The sequence below is a fragment of the Sinocyclocheilus rhinocerous genome, unplaced genomic scaffold (genome assembly GCF_001515625.1).
Source record: "Sinocyclocheilus rhinocerous isolate Xijiao unplaced genomic scaffold, SAMN03320098_v1.1 scaffold2145, whole genome shotgun sequence".
Classification (NCBI taxonomy): Eukaryota; Metazoa; Chordata; class Actinopteri; order Cypriniformes; family Cyprinidae; genus Sinocyclocheilus; species Sinocyclocheilus rhinocerous.
In genome coordinates, this window is record NW_015670983.1 from 779,119 (window position 1) to 798,723 (window position 19,605).

Below are 19,605 nucleotides of genomic sequence, written 5' to 3' on the forward strand. Positions count from 1 at the left end.
TTTACTTTCTCAAAAAAACTCATTCTGTATGATTTATAAGCTTGTTTCCTCATGGGGACCTCAAAAATGTCCCCACAAGGTCAAAATTTACTAGTATTACTATCCTTGTGGGGACATTTGGTCCCCATAACGTGATAAATACCAGGTACACACACACACACACACACACACACACTTCCAAACAAGTCAGCGTAAGACATGCACTACACTTATGCACACAAGCACATGCTCACAGCTTCTTGATGCATGTCTTTTATGCAATGCACTGCAAGAAAATTAGTTCTCAATCATTTTATAGTAAAAATATCCTTAAAAAAGATGCATTTACTTTAGAATCAATTATTACAATACATTTAAACTTGTTTTTGTAGAATACTTGTTCATTTAAGTTTATTTTTATCCCATGTATGATATATGTACAATGCAATGTCAAGATGTTCTCTCAAAACAAATCTTCATATTTTACACAATTGTGCTTCTCAAGTAATGTCTTTTCTTCACGTATCCACTCTCATCAGTGGTTTCTCTCTCTCTTCTTGCCATGTCTCGTCACACTCCCGCAAAACCACAGCTCTCTTCAGAGTCTTTTCCAAACTAGCCTGGCGTCTGTCTCCCCCTTACTAACACCCCTCTCTCTCTCTGTGTGTGTGTGTGTGTGTGTGTTCTTACATGTCAAAATATAGACCTACAGTGGCCCTCAAAAGCACTAATGCCACACTTTAAAGAAGTTTAAATGTCTTTACATTAGATACAAAGTATCAAAGCACAAACACAAGCAAAACATTTGATGGAAGTGTGTTGGGTTTGAAATGCTAGATGTATTGTGACAGATACAGATCTAATCAATCACATTCAAACATTTTTATTTGTGACTTCAGCATCCAAATACATTCTGCAGCTCCTGTATCGACTGTTGTGCAAATTATGTAAAGAGCTGCACAATGAACATAAATTAGAAGGTACATTTCATTCACAGATACATCTTTATACATGTAAACAAATAAATACAGAACATTCAGTTTCTTGCATTACAATTATACACTCATAGACAATAGAAAACAATGTGATACAAATTATTCAACAACATCTAAAAAAATACACGCTTACTAATTGCAAATTGCATCATGATTTGCTTTCTATGCTAGTACAGCACCACTAAGTGGTCAAATAATAACATTGCATTCTAGTCATAGTCTAGTGGTGCTGTTGTGGTGAAATTGATTTGAAGATTGAGTGAATAAAAATGTCATTAATTTCTATATTTCATAGTTACATGGACAGAAATGTCACTTTGTCTTCTTTTGCATTTATATATACAGAATTGAGTTTTTTTTTAAACAGATGTAATGCAAAAATGTTTTCCTTTATTAATTTATGGTTGAGTAATGCAAACTTGAAACGTCACAAAAATTCTGAAACTAAAATAGATAAATACAATCTAATTTTCAAGAAACGGACTTAAAAATGAAAAATATTTAAAATGTAATTAAAATTTAATATATACTAAAGTGCCATTCAAGAGTGGTTATTTTATGATATTAATGTATAGCACCAATATCCAACAGGTGCAATGTTCCCCGATGAAAAAAAATGTCACAATAATAATGCATAAATGTGAAAATGTAGAGTATATAAGTGCACATTTAACACAGGTAGAAATAAAGCAAATGCAGCTACAAAAACAACACTGCGTGAAGCACATCATCTTCTGGCAGTTTTCTTCATTTCCAGACTTCTAGTGGGTTTTTGAACCTGGATGTTCCTGGCGGGATTCACTACACATCCGTTCTCCTTATAATGATCCAGAAGTTTTCTCCACAAGACGCTGCAGCGCAGCAAGTTCTCATTACCTGTCAAAATAGCAGAATTACGGCACTGCAATCCAAGCATCAAATATAAAACTGTTGGTAATTATAAACAGTGTTGGGGGTAATATATTACAAGTAACGCAAGTTACGTAATCAGATTACTTTTTTCAAGTAACTAGTAAAGTAACGCGTTACTTTTTAATTTACAAGAGAATATCTGAGTTACTTTTTCAAATAAGTAATGCACGTTACTTTTTTTTTTTAATTTATTGATTGACAGCTCTCTCCATGTTGAGAGAAATCAGAAGATGTTACTGTAGTTCTAAAAAGAATCTGTGGCATTTACGGTAAAATACCGGCAGCTGTGGTTGCCAGAACGTCACCATAAAAAATATGGTAGCAACATTTTAGGTTTTACAGACTTAACTTAAATTCACAATAAAATACCGAATTTCATTAACCTGATGTAATGTTAATAAACCAACATATTGAAGTACTAATATCTGTTTTGAACCATTGTAATACTGATAACCACCAAAAACTGGTGGTGATGAGAAAGTCACATGATGAACCAAAGCTCATCACAAACAGCTTTTCTACGAGCTGAGGAGGACATTATTCACCGAATATAGTATGGAAACTTACTGTTAACCAGTTAATAGGGTTTTACTGTAGCATTTTTACAGTCTTTTACTGTTAAAATCACAATCATTTTTTACAGTGTACATAATGTAGGTAAATTTAAAGAAGGTTTAGTGTTATTATAAAGGTATTTAGCTTAAACCTGACATAAGATGAAGATAAATGATATATTATACCCTCATAGGACTGAATAATATTCATGCTTAAGAGACAAAAATGACGATGTGCGTGTTATTTTGCATTATTCCAATAACAGGTGTTACGGACCAAATTTTTCACACATTATTGACTCCCACAAGCCTAGATGGCGTAACTAACCAATGATGCACAGGCCTTCTTGTGCCCTGGTAATGCCCACGTTCACTTGGTGTGGGTCCATGATGAATCCAAGTCGGTTTATAATCCAGGATTTGGTTGGTTGTGCTTCTATATCAGATTTGGGACAAGAGCGCACAGTTGACATGATGACATATTTCCATTCACTTCCTGTGGCCAACAAACAAAGGAGAAAAGATCAGAAATAATCAATTCAGAAACAATATCTACATGCCTTTGTCAAATCATACAATCATAAACACAACTTAAGTATGAATGCCTTGTATTTGTGCCTTAAAAACCATTTAAACGATAAAAATTCCTTTTTTAAAAGAGAGCTAAATAATGGTTGATTGTAATGTTCTGTCATGGGTCAAGGTTCAGTGTTAAAGGTTTTAGTAAGATTTAAACAAGATCATGCTTATTGATGTTTAGTGTGCCACTATTGTAAAATGGCATGTTAAAATTGTCAGTACCTTGACTTTTCATGATGGTGTTGATTGTGATGTCTCTTATACCCTTATCAATCAGGGACTCCCTAATGTTTGACACTTGAGCATTATATGGCGTGAGAATGGCGATGTCCTTTGTCTTTATTCCAGCCTCAGTCAAAAGAATGGCGATCCGCACCTGTTGGAAGATCATCACAATTTGAAATAAACTGATATATAATTTTATAATATATCCTTAGGCGGCATTTTGAATTTAGAACAATAAATTGTTTGTGGCAAAAATGGGTGGGGCTTCTACATTTAAATAATTTCTTTATTTATATATTTTATTTTCTGTACCTAAGACTTTTATGCATCTTCATGTACTGTATTCATGTAAGAATCTTTGTAATTAATTTAACTTTTAAATTAAAAAGGTACTTTCTATTATATCTCCAATAACGTCCTGAAATTTGAATGTTACAAAAGGGAGCGCGCCGTTGGGAGGAGTCGTTACTCTGTCTCCTAGGAAACTTAACCGCCAAAATTTGCCGCCCAACTGCATCGACTGAGGGAGAAGCTTGCAGAAGAGCGTAAATCTAATGCTCTCTGCATCAGACGGAGTTATTAGGTAAGTAAGTTTATTAATATCAGTGTTTTGTGAAAATAACAGAATTTACACAGTATTTGTCCATTATTTAGAAACGGTTGTCATGTTGTATTTTGACGGATGTGTTAAAGAGGGACGAATCCACCCGTTGTGCCAGGTTAAATATTAATTTTCTCCTTTGAGACCATATTTTAGTCATTTTGAACCTCAAGATGGCGCCAATTAGCTATTTGCTATTAGCTATTACTAACTCGCGTTGTTATGAAAATATACATAGTGGAGTAGCCTATGAGACACGAAAGTAGTAGAAGCGGTATGTTAAATATAAAAAAAATAGTTCTACAGTCGGGTCAGTGGATGTTTAAGGCTTAGCCCAGATCTCCACGTATATGGAGCCATTCTTTGATTAAATATCAGAGTATTATACTGTATGCTGCGCTATGTAGAAGTTCAGATATCTTAGGTTTATAATCTTAGATAATAGTTCCTTCTCTTACTTTATAAACAAACAAACAAAAACTACTGTACCGGCAGCAACCTTCAAAATGAAACAACCCGCAAATAAATTCTCTCTTGTGTAACTTAAAAGGCTATAAAGTTTAATTTAAAGTATAGCCCAAAATCCTTTTTTAATCTACTAAATTACACTTCTCTTACCGCTTCTTCTGCCTCCTCCAAATTTGCTTTTGAATTTTCATTTCCCCGTTCAGTCGAGACCACCAGACTTTTCTCCTTTCCTTCAACATGGCCGAAAACTATGCATGTTTGCCTTGACTTAGTAAGGAAGAGCCTTGGTTTGGGGGATGTTTTAGTTTTTAACTTTCCGTCATAAAACTCCTTAGATGGAAATTCACAAATGTCTTCTTGCTGTAAGAGACAAGATATGCAATGGAGAAATGTTTATTTGAATTAAGTGAAACTACTGCTTTTTAATTGTTTAGATCATTGTTAAGTATCACTAGATAAAAAAAAAAAATACTATTCATGAATAAAAACTATAACGGAACAGAAGTTTATCTTTCGAAAGCAAACAACAGCATCAGACAGAAATGTTTTATTTTACAGTATTAGAGCTATTTATTTTATTATTTAAATAGCTATTTAATTTATTACCATTCTGTACTGAGTGTCAAGCATGAGTGCTTTCTCCATGTAACGTTCAAAAAGAGATTTGCTCATTCCCAATCGCTCCACCACATCACAGTGGACTACAGGTTGCAGCTGCTTATGATCGCCCAGAAGAACAATCTACAACATGAAATTAGTAGGATATTAAGAACCTAAAAGATCTTTGTTCAATGCAAACATAATGAAATGAAAATGCTAATATCCAAATCAGTGTTTGTCTAAAAAGAACATTGCTTTGGAGCCATACCTGCTCAGGCTTGTGAGCCACTAGGGGAATAAAGGCTTCAGGTTCAGTTGCCATGGCACATTCATCGATGATGATCTGTTTGAAGTCGAGGACTTTAGCTAAGGCAGGGTGTGAGGCTGCTGTGCAAGTGCACAAGATGACATCATGCTGCAATAATTCATGTTTTCGAGCCTTTTGGAGGGTGTCTTTGTAGCTTTAAAAAAAGTTTGTTTTTTTTACATTAAATTAGCTTTTCATTTCTATGAAATTGTGTCCAAACAATTTCTAACAAACAAGAAACAATAACATAGAATCAAAAAGAGATTTGTAGTTACTGAGCCATACATACAGTTTTTTTTCTTCACCAGTAAATTGATCTCCTCTTCTAATTTTCATATCAAAAGCAAATATTTGTGTGGAATATGGGTTGCCATCCTTTCGAATCAGGTGGTGTAGTGCAATGGAACTAATAATACAACAACAACACACATCTGTTAGTGGAAAGCCAGGTTTAGATGTATAAACACGCATTTTACATTGGCAGTTAGTATCTACACTCAGATAAGTGACAGATGGACAGTATTTGGCAAATACCTGAGCTCTGTGTTGGGTTTTTCGCCTCTTTTAGAATTGCGTGACAGCTTCAGATTGCATCCTGGGTAAGGAAATTCCAACATTTCCATCTGATCACTGTAGACTCTGAGAGGTCTAAGTTGATTTTGAAGTTTTAGGAGATGACCTGCAACACATTCATATTGACAGTTTACGTTGCAGTAATCCTTGTTCAAGTACCGTATTGGCCCGAATATAAGACGACCCTGATTATAAGACGACCCCCCTTTTTCCAGATGTACCTTTTGGAAATTCGGGTCAATACGGTAATAAATTGTGGTGTAACTCCTTCACTAGAGGGACCGAACTGACAAAATGGATAATAATTGGCTATACAGAAAATTTACCTGCAACAACATCAACCGATTTATTTGAGGGGCCACAGTACAGAACAGCTCCCTTCTTCTGTGAATTGGTGGCAGGAAGCTGTTGGATATTCTTGAGCAACCAGTACACAATATGGACACCAACAACAGTTTTTCCAGTCCCTGTGAAAATACACAACAATAATATAATAGGGAAGGAATGGCAATTACAATAGCCTAGGGCCAAAGAAAGTCAAATATTTCTCACCTGGTGGTCCTTGGATAAGAGTGAATGGGTTGGTCAGTGCTTCTCTTATAGCTTTGCACTGACTGTTGTTTAGATGGGAAAACCCAGAAGGGAGATAATTTTCAATCTCAAATCTGGCTGTCGTCTGCCTTGAAATGTTGCATCCTTTGAGGAAATACAGTGTTAAACAAAGTAAAACTGCATTTGATAATTAAAAAAAAAAAAGATGACTAGTAAATCATTAGTTTTGATAGCAGAGCTTGACATATAAATATGCAAAACGTTATAATGAGGCAGTAAAAGTCAAACTGTTGTACCTCCTTCAGAGTTGATTTTCCTGCCCATGGCGATATCTTTTACGAGTTTGTTGGCTTTGGTTAGACTGCTAATTGCGTCCTCTTTGCGCCTGCAAATAAAATAAAAAAAGCATAACAATTAATGAAGCATACATATATTGTTTGAAGATGTGATCATAATCTAAGGATACACATAAAACAATACAGTGTACATAAATAGAAAATTTTTAATAAGCTATAGTGTCTATCATTTGTAGTCTTACACATCTGGCAGAAGCTTTGGAATCAGCTCCAGAGTAAATCTTGTCCTCTCGCAGAATATGGCTTCTGGAATATTTGTCATAGGCATGTGGTTAATCTGAAAATCAATTTGTAAATTCTTTGGTTCTTTGGAGTCAGTTTCTTCAACTTCCGTAATTATGGCATGGGCCACCCAAGTGATAGAAGGAATATCCATGAGAGCTGTGCACTGAGAGTTTTCCAGAAAGGGACTACTCTGACTTTGGTGAATCTTAGTTCGAATGCAGAGGAAACTGTTCCTAAGGTCACATTCAATAGACCACTGGGATTTTTTGTCAAGCGGAAGGAGAAAAAACCCCTCATGCGTCTTTTGAGGAGAGGTTTTCCATTTCAAGACTGCATCTTCAATAATAATACTCTCATTTTCAGACACAGCATTGGAGGCTGACTCCATTTCACTCAAAGGTTTCCATATTGCCTGATAATCCATGTACGAGTTGTATGTATTCCTTGATGAGTGGAATGCATATTTTGAAAAACACTTGATTGGATCTTTCACATGCTCCAAACAAATCTCAAATTTTGGATGCACAACAAACAGCTGAATTGCTGGTGTCATTAATCCTCGAGCAGTGGCTGTACCTAGCTGCACCTCGACTGCCTCACCTTGCTTTATTTTCAGCGACAGTTCGGCATAATGCTCAGCATGCATGGGATCAAATTTTTCTGAACTTTTAGCATTTCTCAGTCTTTCCTGGAATTGTCTTGCATGGACTCTTGAGCTGACGTCAAGCTTCTCAATCAGGGGAAACAATATGTCCCAATTTTCCTCTCTAAGAGCAGCTGCTAGGCATTTCCAGGTCTTTGTAGAGACATAGGCCATGACTGAGTTTGGATTTTGTTGTTTCACTTCAGCAAGGATGTGAGGATTGGAAAATGAATATATCCTTCGCACCCATTTCAAGATCATGCAGTTGTTTGCTTCATCAAACTCTGGTTGATCTGCCAACTGAAGATCCCTGTACATAATGTCTAAGTTTTCTGATATAGAGGTTCTGTTAAGTGGGAAGGATAATCTGAAGTTTGTCCCTGACGGATTGAGTTCCACAATGTATGCCACCTTCTTTTCGCTTTGGGTTGAGAGTTTTAATGCAAAATGTAGAGCATTCGCTTTCCTCTCATATGCTGACTGTTGGTCATTTTTCCTGGAAAATTCCATACAAGACAGGTCAATGTCATGAGCTGTGTACCTAACATTGGTCTTGTCAATCACAGAATGAAGAAGGCGCTGCACAATAACATCTATATATCGGCGGACTGGAGATGAGGCCCAAGTATAGCTGTCAAGGTCTAAATCATAGTGCCCAATTCTTGAGACATGTGTCGAGTTTGATCGCAGAATACATGCTTTGTGACACAGTCTCCTAAATGCAGTAGCAAAAGGAAGAAGTTGGGGGTGAATCTCATCAGTTGCAATGAAGTCAATTATTTTGTAGATATTTTTCTGCTCTGCTGCTGTCTTCAAGCATCTCAAAACAGATTTTAATATGGGGATGGTTTCAGAATCAGAAATCTCAGCCTGAGGGTTTGGCATGGCTGTGTGGTGGATCAAACCTTGGTTATTCAGTTCATGAGACACGTATACACTCTCAGGAGCTCTACTTGAGAAGCGAACAGACAGTGGAATCAAGGAAGCATTTTTGTCAAAAAGGTCAATAAGCTTTTCCCTTTTTGGCCTGTTCTGGCATCTCAGTGGAGTTAAGCTCCTTGTTGTTTCATCAGACAGAAGGCGTTCAGCAATTGTGTGGTTAAACATGATCATCAGCTCTTCCACCATTAGGTGAGATCGCCTTCTTCCAAGAGTCACGTCCTCGTCTGGCATTTTGTAGCACCAGTCGTCCTGCTTTCTGTATTTCCTGTGAACCTCAGCAAAGTTCCATGCTTTCAAAAGGCACATTTCAAGCAGGTCATAATGCTGACGATTGTTTTCAAGGATGTCCTCAGCTTCATCATATGAAAACTTCCTCTTGGAGTGAATGACAGACTTGCAAACTAATCTTTTCTTTATGCAGTTTGTCTTAGTATCCACTTGTATTATCAAGGAGATTGCTCGTCTGTCATGGTTAGGAATCAAACTGAAGAAATTGGCACTCAGTTCTTTAGGGAACATGTGTATTGGCTCCATTCCACATGGATAGAATGAAGTACACAGCAGTTTTGCATATTTGTCCAGTTCACTGCCTTTAGCCAGAAAGCTAGCAACATCAGAAATGTGAACTCCTATTTCATAGCACTCACCTAAATCCATTACACTGATTGCATCATCAAGGTCTTGTGAATCGGCAGGATCAATGGTGAATGTTGGGAGCATGCGAAAATCTCTTCGCCTGTCTTCAAATAAATTAAGACTTTGAAAGTCTTGCATCTGTGTTTCTAAAGATGAAGAAAGTGTCCTTCTCAACTGAAACTCTATGTTGAGTACATTCAATCCATCATCCAAATTTGTTATTTCTGGAAACAGCCCCACAGCAATGCCCAAGGGATATCGGCAAAGCTTCCTCCACTTAAGGACTTTGACAACAAAGAGATATTTTCTGTGTCTCTCCTCATTTATTTTGATAAATTTCTCTATTTTGAGGTTCTTAGGATTTCTTACAGCAATGTGGTTTGGTTTGTCTTTCCAGAATGGTGTGTAGATTTTGGAGATACATTTGTTGATAGGTGTCATCACTTGACTGTCATGTCTTTCAAGGGTGCAGACAAATTCTTTGACAGTATCCGCACTTTCCAGGATGTTGATTACTTTCCCCGTAGGAGGATTTGATATCTCACTCAGGATCTCCACTGTTACCTTGTCTCCAGGAAATGCCTGTCCAATGTTTTTTCTGCCCTTGATCTCGATTCTTATGGAGGGCTCGTCAAGTGGTTTAGCATAAGCTCGATCAAAACAATCCATGACCAGCTCACAGTGTTTATGTGTTGTAGAGTTAGTAAACAATTGCTCTTCATCTACTTCTGCAATTTGGTTGCTAACACTACTGATAAATTGCTCATGTTGAAAAACTGGAAACAAACCTTCCTCTGTCAATGCAATGTTGATGTCTTTGCTCTCATCAAGAAGCTCTTGAAGTATTGGGTCTTCTAGGTCTGATATTTCAGATGTAGTTGATTCACTATCGCTGCTCTCTTCATCCTCACTTCTGCAGAGCTCAGATATCTCAAGGAGATCTTGTTTCAAAGAATCCAAGTTAAAGTCATGGGCACTTCCCTTGTTGATGCAATCCTCTATGTACGATCTCCATAGTCTCCAGCATGTACCGAACTGATGGCAAGAAAGTGCAGCTGCATCTCCAACAACAAATATTTGAGATTGGGCTCTTGTCATAACTGTGTTCAGCACTCGCATGTCATTGAAAAACTCAAGACAGGTCCGGTCCGTCTCCAATAAACTGTCCTTGGTGTGCACAGTGGAAATCACTATTACTCTGAACTGTTTTCCTGAAAAATATGAGGAAAGGCAGTATGCTCTGTAAATCACATGCATCAATACTAGTGTGTTTGGCATAATATTACATTTGAGTAATGCATCATTTTTACCTTGCACATTTTCGGCATTCTCCACAGTGAAACGGGGCAGTCTAAGCTGACGCAGTCTTTGCCTTATTTCCAACACCTGAAACACAAAAGAGGCAAAAGCATCTGGTATAAACACACTGACATGAATTTGATACAATAACAGGATGCCATTAATAAAATCATAATACAAATCGGTAAATATCTATAGGTTTGATACCTGTCTGCCTTGAGATAGGACACAGACTGATTCTGGATCTTTATCACCCCACTCTTGAGGCCATTCCTCCATTATTCCTTGCACAATGTCAACGACACTTAGAATTTGTTCCACATCACTGTTTTCAGCTTGGTAGTAATAGAAGAGGCGATTGAGCAGGGTTTGTTCTGAGCATTTGTCTTGTTTCACAGAGAAGAGCTTGGGTCCCATCTGCATGTGGTCTCCTGCTAAAACAACACGTGTATTTTTACCTGCTAAGCCCAGTGCCATAAGAGCCTCACACTCCAACATCTGAGAAGCTTCATCGATCAGAATGTGGCTGAAGTAGTTTTCAGGCAGCTTCATGTCATGGAAGAAACGTGCTAGGGAAGTTGTTGTTATGACGATTCTTGCGGAATCTAAAACAGCTTTATCAGGAAACTCAAAATGAGTGCCATCTCTGGATAAATGGCAGTACTGTAGAGTGATGCGATCAGTGGATCTGGGATTGCTTTCCTTTGCCTTGATTCTCAAAGGTTTGGCTTCATGATGAACAGTTGCATAGTCATGAAAATGACCATTTACATAAAGATCAGCAGAACTGTATCAAGAAAAAAAGAGAAACAACTGTAGCTTACAATGACTGCATTAAGCAATTAAATTAGCAGACAAAGTCATTCCAAAATGACACTGCCTTCAAGGTACGCATTTTATCTGTTTATGCATTCTCTGGTAATCCATGATCTTGCCGTTGCTTGCACCATGCTCTACTGTTTGAGCGGGAGGAATGCAATTTAAAAACAAATGTATAAAGGCCATTTCACTGTTGATAGGATCAGCACGTTGTGTTTTGGATGTTGGTGTGCCATTGTCGCCACAAGGCTTTTTAACTGTGCTAGGCCAGAAACAAACGAACTAACCAGCATAGAGATTCATGTTATTCTGAGCTGGAATATATTTTCTGGAATTGCATTTACACAGACAATTTAATGCAGGACATGAATGCATTTAACCTGCAGTTACAAATGCATAATTAATGGTTTGATGTAAAAAAAACAAGTTGAATACTGATATTTGAAATGATTTGGGGGGGAAAAGGGAAAATATACTTTAAATATAAAACCTAAAATAATTTGTTCAATCGGCTGATTGATTCAGTAACAAAACACCATTGTGTGTCTAAAATGTAAGTCACTTAATGTTAACTTCTTTTTATTGAGCTGTTCATCGAATCAATATCACATTTGCAATTGTGCTGATATTTAGAGAAATACATCACTCTTCGTGTGATATTAACTATATCAGATGAGATAAATATAAAAGACATAAAAGTCATATGGGGGCATTTTTGCCCCCATATCTTGAATTTTTGGGGAATTCTAAATATTTTAATGGGCTAAATCACATAGTGAAAGCGTGGACTCTAAATGTGCTTGCGCAGTAGTCTAACCTATATTATGTACAGTAGTGTATGCATGCACTCTCTGGGTGTGTTTTTGTTTGGTTATTGCGATATACTTGATAATGTCAAATCGCATATCAATTAAACAACAATTACGATATTACACCCCTATTCTGAGCTGGTCGTTTCAGGAGGATGACCTACTTCTGTGGAGCAGTACTCTGAAGTGCCAATGAATTGTGATGCCTTACCTGTTTGTGTGTGTGCAAATCAATATTTTGTTTTGTGGTTGCTGCACAAGAACCTGGGCCATCTTTGCAATGGTTCGAGTTTTCCCTGTTCCAAAAGGTCCATGTATCAACAACGGTGGGATGCTGCTTTTGTTGTCTGTTACACTCATAACAAAGTTCATTGCTGCTTGCTGCTTCTCGTTTAACAGTTCTGTATCTGACTGGGAAGATATACAGAAGTTGCTGTTTTTCAGATCAGGTAAGACTTTGTCTAAGTCGGGGAGATCATCAATGGCCTTGTGCATTTCGCAGAACCATAGACGATTTAGTTGGAAATGGACTTCCATCTCACACTGCTGTCCTTTTTGCAGATTCAGATCAGTGCAGCATTCTTTGGAAAGCTGCAAAATTACTTGTGTCTCAGTGGCAGCATCTTTCAGAAATTCGGCCTCATAAGTATGCCCAAGGTAATCATTATTTTTCACAACACGAACAAGAGATCTGATAGCATGTCTTTTCACTATGAAACCTTGAGGAGTATCAGGAGTGAGTGGGTGAGACAGAGGCACAGCAGCAAGAAGAGCCTCGGGATAAGCACATTTCAATCCAAACCTGTCATCAGACAGGTATTTTTCCAACTGCGCTGTCCCTCGTAGATTCAGACTGGAAATATTTTGGGGACAGAGAGAGTACATTAGAATTGTTATAAATTGTCAAGTATTTGGTTTAGACCGAAGAAATATAAATACCTGCTAAGCAGTTCACCTTCTACCTTTTCCTCCTGATATAAAAAATTGTGCATGTTGTGTTTGTAATTCTCACGGTTAATTGAACTGTTCATCTGATCTATCACGATGAGCTGGTATCTGTTTAGCAGCTCTCTCTCTGCCTCTTCTCTTTTAACAAAAGGAATGATTTTCAGGCTTTCCTTATTCCAGGGCTCAAGATTCCTGATAGTCTCTTGTTTTTCTAGTGGAAACTCTGGTTCTGGGCCCTTACATTCATCCTCGCCAACTCTGACCTTGAGTTTCTGACGCAGTATGGGTCTCGTGTTGAAGTCAAACACTACCCATTGCTCATAAAGGCCTGGTTGGTCAGATCTGAAGGACACTGGGATTTCATACTCTGCAGAAACAAATCACAATAACTTAGTTGAAAATAATTAGTGAGCTTGGCAGTTAAATAATTACTGACTTAATACGTTTAGTAAAAGCATGCCGAAGGTTTCTTTCTGGGTTTTGTAAGAAATATTCAGTCTTCACCTGTTTGGTTCTTTTTAAACCAATCACTATTGGAATATGACCGTTCCTCATTGGGGTCTTTGCTGAGGCTGAATTTCGCCCCCAGTTCCCGTTTGAGTAAAGCAATCACTACTAGAGGATCCTGGAAGGTTTTTAGTTAAATTGAAAGTACAGATTAATGCCATTGAAGATGTTGCTATCCTACACTACTAACACATTTACAGCTGTCTAAACATGTTTAGAAATGGACATAGGCATCATACATTTATCCCACCATATAGACAACATATGCACTTTGGTACAAAAAATTTGCTTTTTAAAGGATGCCTTGAATCTTTTTTTATGTCACTTAGGGACTTAAGGATTTTGACTTCCTCAAGGTTCATTGATCATTTAGCTAAGTACAAAACACTGCTTTGGTATATCAAAATTATGAGTGGAACTAGTGCTGGGCGGTATACCGGTTCATACCGAATACCGGTGTTTATTTTTGTTATGATACCATAATTCTTAAAACTAATTGTAAGTGTATAGTATCATTAGAAACTGTTACTACTATACTGTAACTAAAACAACCCTATCAAACAAACATTCGTATATCTGTTAATGTACAAACCTTCGAAATAATGGTAAGATTCCATGTACATTGTATTCCCTTTTTCCTTACATAGACACTGTCTAAATCTGGGTCACAGGTGATAAAAACATCAGGAAGGGTGTCGCTGACCTGCAGGAATATAGTTATGACGTTGTAAAAAGTAAATATGTACAATAATAATCAAGCTTTGGTTGTAAATATATAAATTAAAAATTAACATGGACCAATAAAATTAATTTATCATATATAACACATTCATTAAATACAAGAAGCTAAATTAAATGCAAGTAGCAATGCAAAGTGTCAAAGATCAGAGGTACAACTGTCAACATTTGGGATACTGCCCCAGAGCTTTACTCACTGTGCCACTAATGATGTTATATATTGTTAATTACTTACAATCATTTTCTTGTCATTGCTGTGTCTGTATTCATCCAAAAGACTGTCCTGATAGGACAGTAGGCCCATCTCGTCTACATCCCTGGCTCTTTTCCGTGAAGCCTTGATTCTTTTTTGCCATTCACGAAGTTCCTCTTGACTGTGTGCCTTTGTGCAGTTATCACCATACTCGCATAGCAGGGATCTATGGGAGAACGTTTTATAGGCTGCTTTAACTTACTTCGACACAAGCAAACATCTAATGCCAAGTCGTCACACTTCATATAAAATACCTTTCACACAATTTCTGGTCCTTGTATGTTGGTGGTGGATCACGGTACTTCCAAGTCTGAGAGGTATCTTCAAAAATCAGTCTCCTGTGCTTCACAGTGAAACAGTGGTTCATCAGATCCTCAACGTTTGGGATGTGGACCTGGCACAATGTGCAGTCAAACTGTCCTCTTTTCTCTTGAGACTTTGACTGCAGTGTCCTTTGGTTTTGTTTGATCATTTTCACAAGCTTAGGAATTATCAGGTTTTCATCCTTCATGACGTTCCACAGCGCTGCTTCTTCTGAGCTCCTAGCATAGGTACATTTCCTTCCATGCTGTGTGCATCCACTTTCTTCAGTGAAGTACCAGCAAACAACATATTTGAAAGGTCTGGGGAAGTCTGGCAGGGGAGCAACGGGCCTCCACAATGAATTGCTACCTTTCCGCTTGATCAGTAAGATGTCTTCTGAGCAGTTATGGATGATCTCCTTATAGGAGTATGAAATCTCATTGTGTTTTTTACAGCACTTATTACATCTGACACACAGCTTGTATGACTCTAATGTTTGAAGATTATGATGATTTCCTGCAAAAGCCATGATTTAAGGGACATGAAATTCCTGCAAATAGAAATAGTTTGCAATTAGAGGTTTTCACTACTTGCATTTACAACTTATTTTTTGTTGTCGTTTTTGTTCCCTTAAGATTTTCCTATTGGTTTTTTATAATGTTTTTTTTTCAAAATATGAGTAAAACAAGGTCTGTGATAAATATAAATTGACAATACTTTGACGTTTTGCTTTACAACTTAATGTTTGTACATAAGAACGTTTGGGTTGTGAGCTTCTGCATTTTATGCTGTACAACAACATGTCCAAATATTGTCAAGTTAGGAAAATCTCAAGGGAACCCAAAGCGAATTAGTCTTCCGGGTTTTGACGTCATGGCTGCAGCACTCTATTACACATTCCAATATTGATCAATAAGCTTTTTCAGGCTGAATAAACATCAGCTGTAGAGAACATATCTTTACATACGGTAATGTGTGTCTATAAAAACGTGTGTGGTAATTGCAAATTATTTACCTGCCACCTTTACATTTCAATAAAGGAAAATACAAAAACAAATACTGTGTAAGTGCAGTTATGACACAATAAGCACATAACTATTTCTTATATTTAAGGATATAAACTACAGATTAAAGTAAACACCTATAACGACGATTTCAGATCACCTGGTTTTTTATAATGGGGTTTTTCAAAATATGAGCAAAACAAGGTCTGTGATAAAATAAATTGACAATACTTTGACGTTTTGCTCTACAACTTAATGTTTGTACATAAGAACGTTTGGGGTGTGAGCTTTTGCATTTTATGCTGTACAACAAAATGTCCAAATATTGTCAAGTTAGGAAAATCTCAAGGGAACCCAAAGCGAATTAGTCTTCCGGGTTTTGACGTCATGGCTGCAGCACTCTATTACACATTCCAATATTGATCAATAAGCTTTTTCAGGCTGAATAAACATCAGCTGTAGAGAACATATCTTTACATACGGTAATGTGTGTCTATAAAAACGTGTGTGGTAATTGCAAATTATTTACCTGCCACCTTTACATTTCAATAAAGGAAAATACAAAAACAAATACTGTGTAAGTGCAGTTATGACACAATAAGCACATAACTATTTCTTATATTTAAGGATATAAACTACAGATTAAAGTAAACACCTATAACGACGATTTCAGATCACCTTCTCTTAAAGGAAGAGTTCACCCAAAATGAGATTATGTAATGATTTTTTAATTCTGTCATGCCGAGTACGGAATTCTTTCATCCGTGTAACACAAAAGTCAGAATGAGAGACTTAGTCACCATTCACCTCTGACTGTACGGACAGTAATTAAAGTGGCGACTGAAGCTGCCAGCTTTTGAATTCCACAGATGATTATGTAATTTAATGATCTTTTTAATAAAGCTTCATTGACTATTTTATACTAAATAATAAGATGTTCATAAAAGAATCAGGTAACATGAATAAGTAATGCACAGCATTATCTTACCTTCATATTTTCCTTCCCATCCCAATGGTTTTCTGATATGTCATGATCTTCCTGTAACACTGGATGTTTCAGCCGCTCTCATGTGTCATGTGCATCTAGAGGTGTTTAAACAATTTATAGAGATGTTGCTGAGCGACGCTGTATAAACCACTCCCCTAGAATTAAATAAGTTTCCTTTTCCAGGACAGTGCGCTTGTACAAAACAGTGCAAACGCAGTTTCAGCTTTCAGTTTCAATACTGATGAAATCCACAGGAAACAGACATCTGTTACTAACAAAAGCACAAAAAACAAGCCTTAATGTTCCTGTTAGACTTTTTAGAATATCTACACCAATTTCAGGATACATCAGTTTACCCTTTTATGTTTTTGCGATCATTCAGACAAAATTGGAAATGAATATGCTAGCACGTAACATGCATTTTTTAACAATGACTGAACAAATTAGTCATGTTTTCCCCATTGCACAAGCTTAAATTGTTCCTGAAATATTTCATAACGGATCTTTTCTACTAATACACTGAACGTTCTTTACCCTGCATTTAAAATGTTTCCTTTAACAAGAAAGTAACAATCTTATAAGGAAAACAAAACAGATGCACACTGTACATAAAAAAACATTGTTATGTGGGGATCACCCGTTTAATTTTTCATGCAGAATTACATTGTAGCAGTTTCAAAAAGTAGCAAATGATTGAATTTAAATAAAGGAACATTGTTTCTAAAGCTGGAGTCCTTCAAAAGGATACTCTGTAACACACAACTATGAACGCCGTAGGATGTAGCTGATGTGCCCATATTTTCTATGCGGAGCATCGCTTACAAAAACAAATACGGCTTATCGCACATGACCGAAAATGCCTGAGGTGATTACAGACTGGAATGGTACACAAATTATTAAACAAATCAGGTGAATGAAACTGCTTTAATGGTACCTTGAGGACTGACGTCATGCATATTTGAAGCGTAAATATTTATTCTACCACCTGACCACTCCCTTCAGTGCCATCTTAAGTAAAGTTATGTAAAGTTTGGACAAACAAAACAGGTTTACATTATGGCTGCATGCCCTGTACAAATTAGTCATGTTTTCCCCATTGCACAAGCTTAAATTATTAAATTATTATACAAGCTGAAATATTTCATAACGGATCTTTTCTACTAATACACTGAACGTTCTTTACCCTGCATTTAAAATGTTTCCTTTAACAAGAAAGTAACAATCTTATAAGGAAAACAAAACAGATGCACACTGTACATAAAAAAACATTGTTATGTGGGGATCACCCGTTTAATTTTTCATGCAGAATTACATTGTAGCAGTTTCAAAAAGTAGCAAATGATTGAATTTAAATAAAGGAACATTGTTTCTAAAGCTGGAGTCCTTCAAAAGGATACTCTGTAACACACAACTATGAACGCCGTAGGATGTAGCTGATGTGCCCATATTTTCTATGCGGAGCATCGCTTACAAAAACAAATACGGCTTATCGCACATGACCGAAAATGCCTGAGGTGATTACAGACTGGAATGGTACACAAATTATTAAACAAATCAGGTGAATGAAACTGCTTTAATGGTACCTTGAGGACTGACGTCATGCATATTTGAAGCGTAAATATTTATTCTACCACCTGACCACTCCCTTCAGTGCCATCTTAAGTAAAGTTATGTAAAGTTTGGACAAACAAAACAGGTTTACATTATGGCTGCATGCCCTGTTGTGCCTTATAGTTCTGCCTCTGACTTTAGGACTCAGGAATGTCATAATTGTGTGTACTTTTAAATGTGTTTTCAGATCCACCTACCGACAAAAACACAGGTAAACAAAAGTAGCAGTATGTGAGCAAACAAAACAGCTTCGGTTTCATTTATCTGTAATTTCAATCACACTCTGGCCAGAGTTTGTCATGACGCACACACACACACAAACAAACACACCCTCATTTTACTCCGCTTTAATGACTGATTTAGCAGTACTTGATTGCATACGAGTCTTATCAGCAGCAATAAAAGTCCTAATGGTTTAGAAAATACTGCGCCAGTAATTTCCATATTCAATACCTGATCAGAAACCAAAAAAACTTGCAAGAGACAGAAACTTCACAGATCCTCAGGAGACACTAAACTGCTATAGAGGGTGATAAACAACAACTAAAATATCCTGATGTGTTGCCAACAAAAATAATCCATTGGATGCATTCTTAGTTTCCCTCAGTTGCAAAAATGACAGACAGCTTATTACGAACTTATGCTTTAATCTTATTTTAAATGGTTTTCGGTAATCAGTTAGCAGCATATAGCTTAGACGTTTCTCTTTCAGGTCACTGAAAAACAAACCAACAAATCTGAGTCAGAGACCCTTGAACTGCACCTAAACTACCAACGTGAATGAATCATATCCTATAAAGGGCAGTGTGAATGTGGATACAGTCATGTTTTTTTGATTTTGTGAGATTCAGCTCTGCTAAATAACAGCCTAGACCAGACTAAATGACCAGATTGTACCATTGCTGGTTACACATTAAAGGGGTCATATGATGCGATTTCAATTTTTCCTTTCTCTTTGGAGTGTTACAAGCTCTTGGTGCATAAAGAAGATCTGTAAAGTTGTAAAGACTAAAGTCTCAAATCCAAAGAGATATTCTTTATAAAAGTTAAGAGTCAACCACGCCTACCTAAAACGGCTCGTTCTAACACACCCCACATACCTACGTCACTATCTGGGAAGAGTTGCATAACGCCGCCCAAATAGTGACGTAGGTATGTGGGGGCGTGTTAGAACGAGCC

At 37.0% G+C, this 19,605-nt stretch overlaps 1 protein-coding gene across 1 annotated transcript; it reads right to left on the minus strand.

The window, feature by feature from the left end:
- Positions 1-831: 831 nt before the first annotated feature.
- Positions 832-16,888, minus strand: LOC107734611 (helicase with zinc finger domain 2-like). The gene is made up of 21 exons (XM_016546610.1): positions 16,816-16,888; positions 14,775-15,373; positions 14,503-14,686; positions 14,122-14,232; positions 13,527-13,647; positions 13,014-13,389; positions 12,286-12,927; positions 10,654-11,233; positions 10,458-10,533; positions 6,884-10,358; positions 6,642-6,730; positions 6,346-6,489; positions 6,120-6,260; positions 5,755-5,899; positions 5,510-5,626; positions 5,182-5,374; positions 4,920-5,054; positions 4,464-4,673; positions 3,242-3,395; positions 2,769-2,936; positions 832-1,850 (listed from the first exon to the last, which is right to left on the minus strand). Exons 2-21 carry the CDS (start codon positions 15,350-15,352, stop codon positions 1,702-1,704), a joined length of 7,788 nt encoding a protein of 2,595 aa, XP_016402096.1. The 5' UTR covers positions 15,353-15,373; positions 16,816-16,888; the 3' UTR covers positions 832-1,701.
- Positions 16,889-19,605: the final 2,717 nt, after the last annotated feature.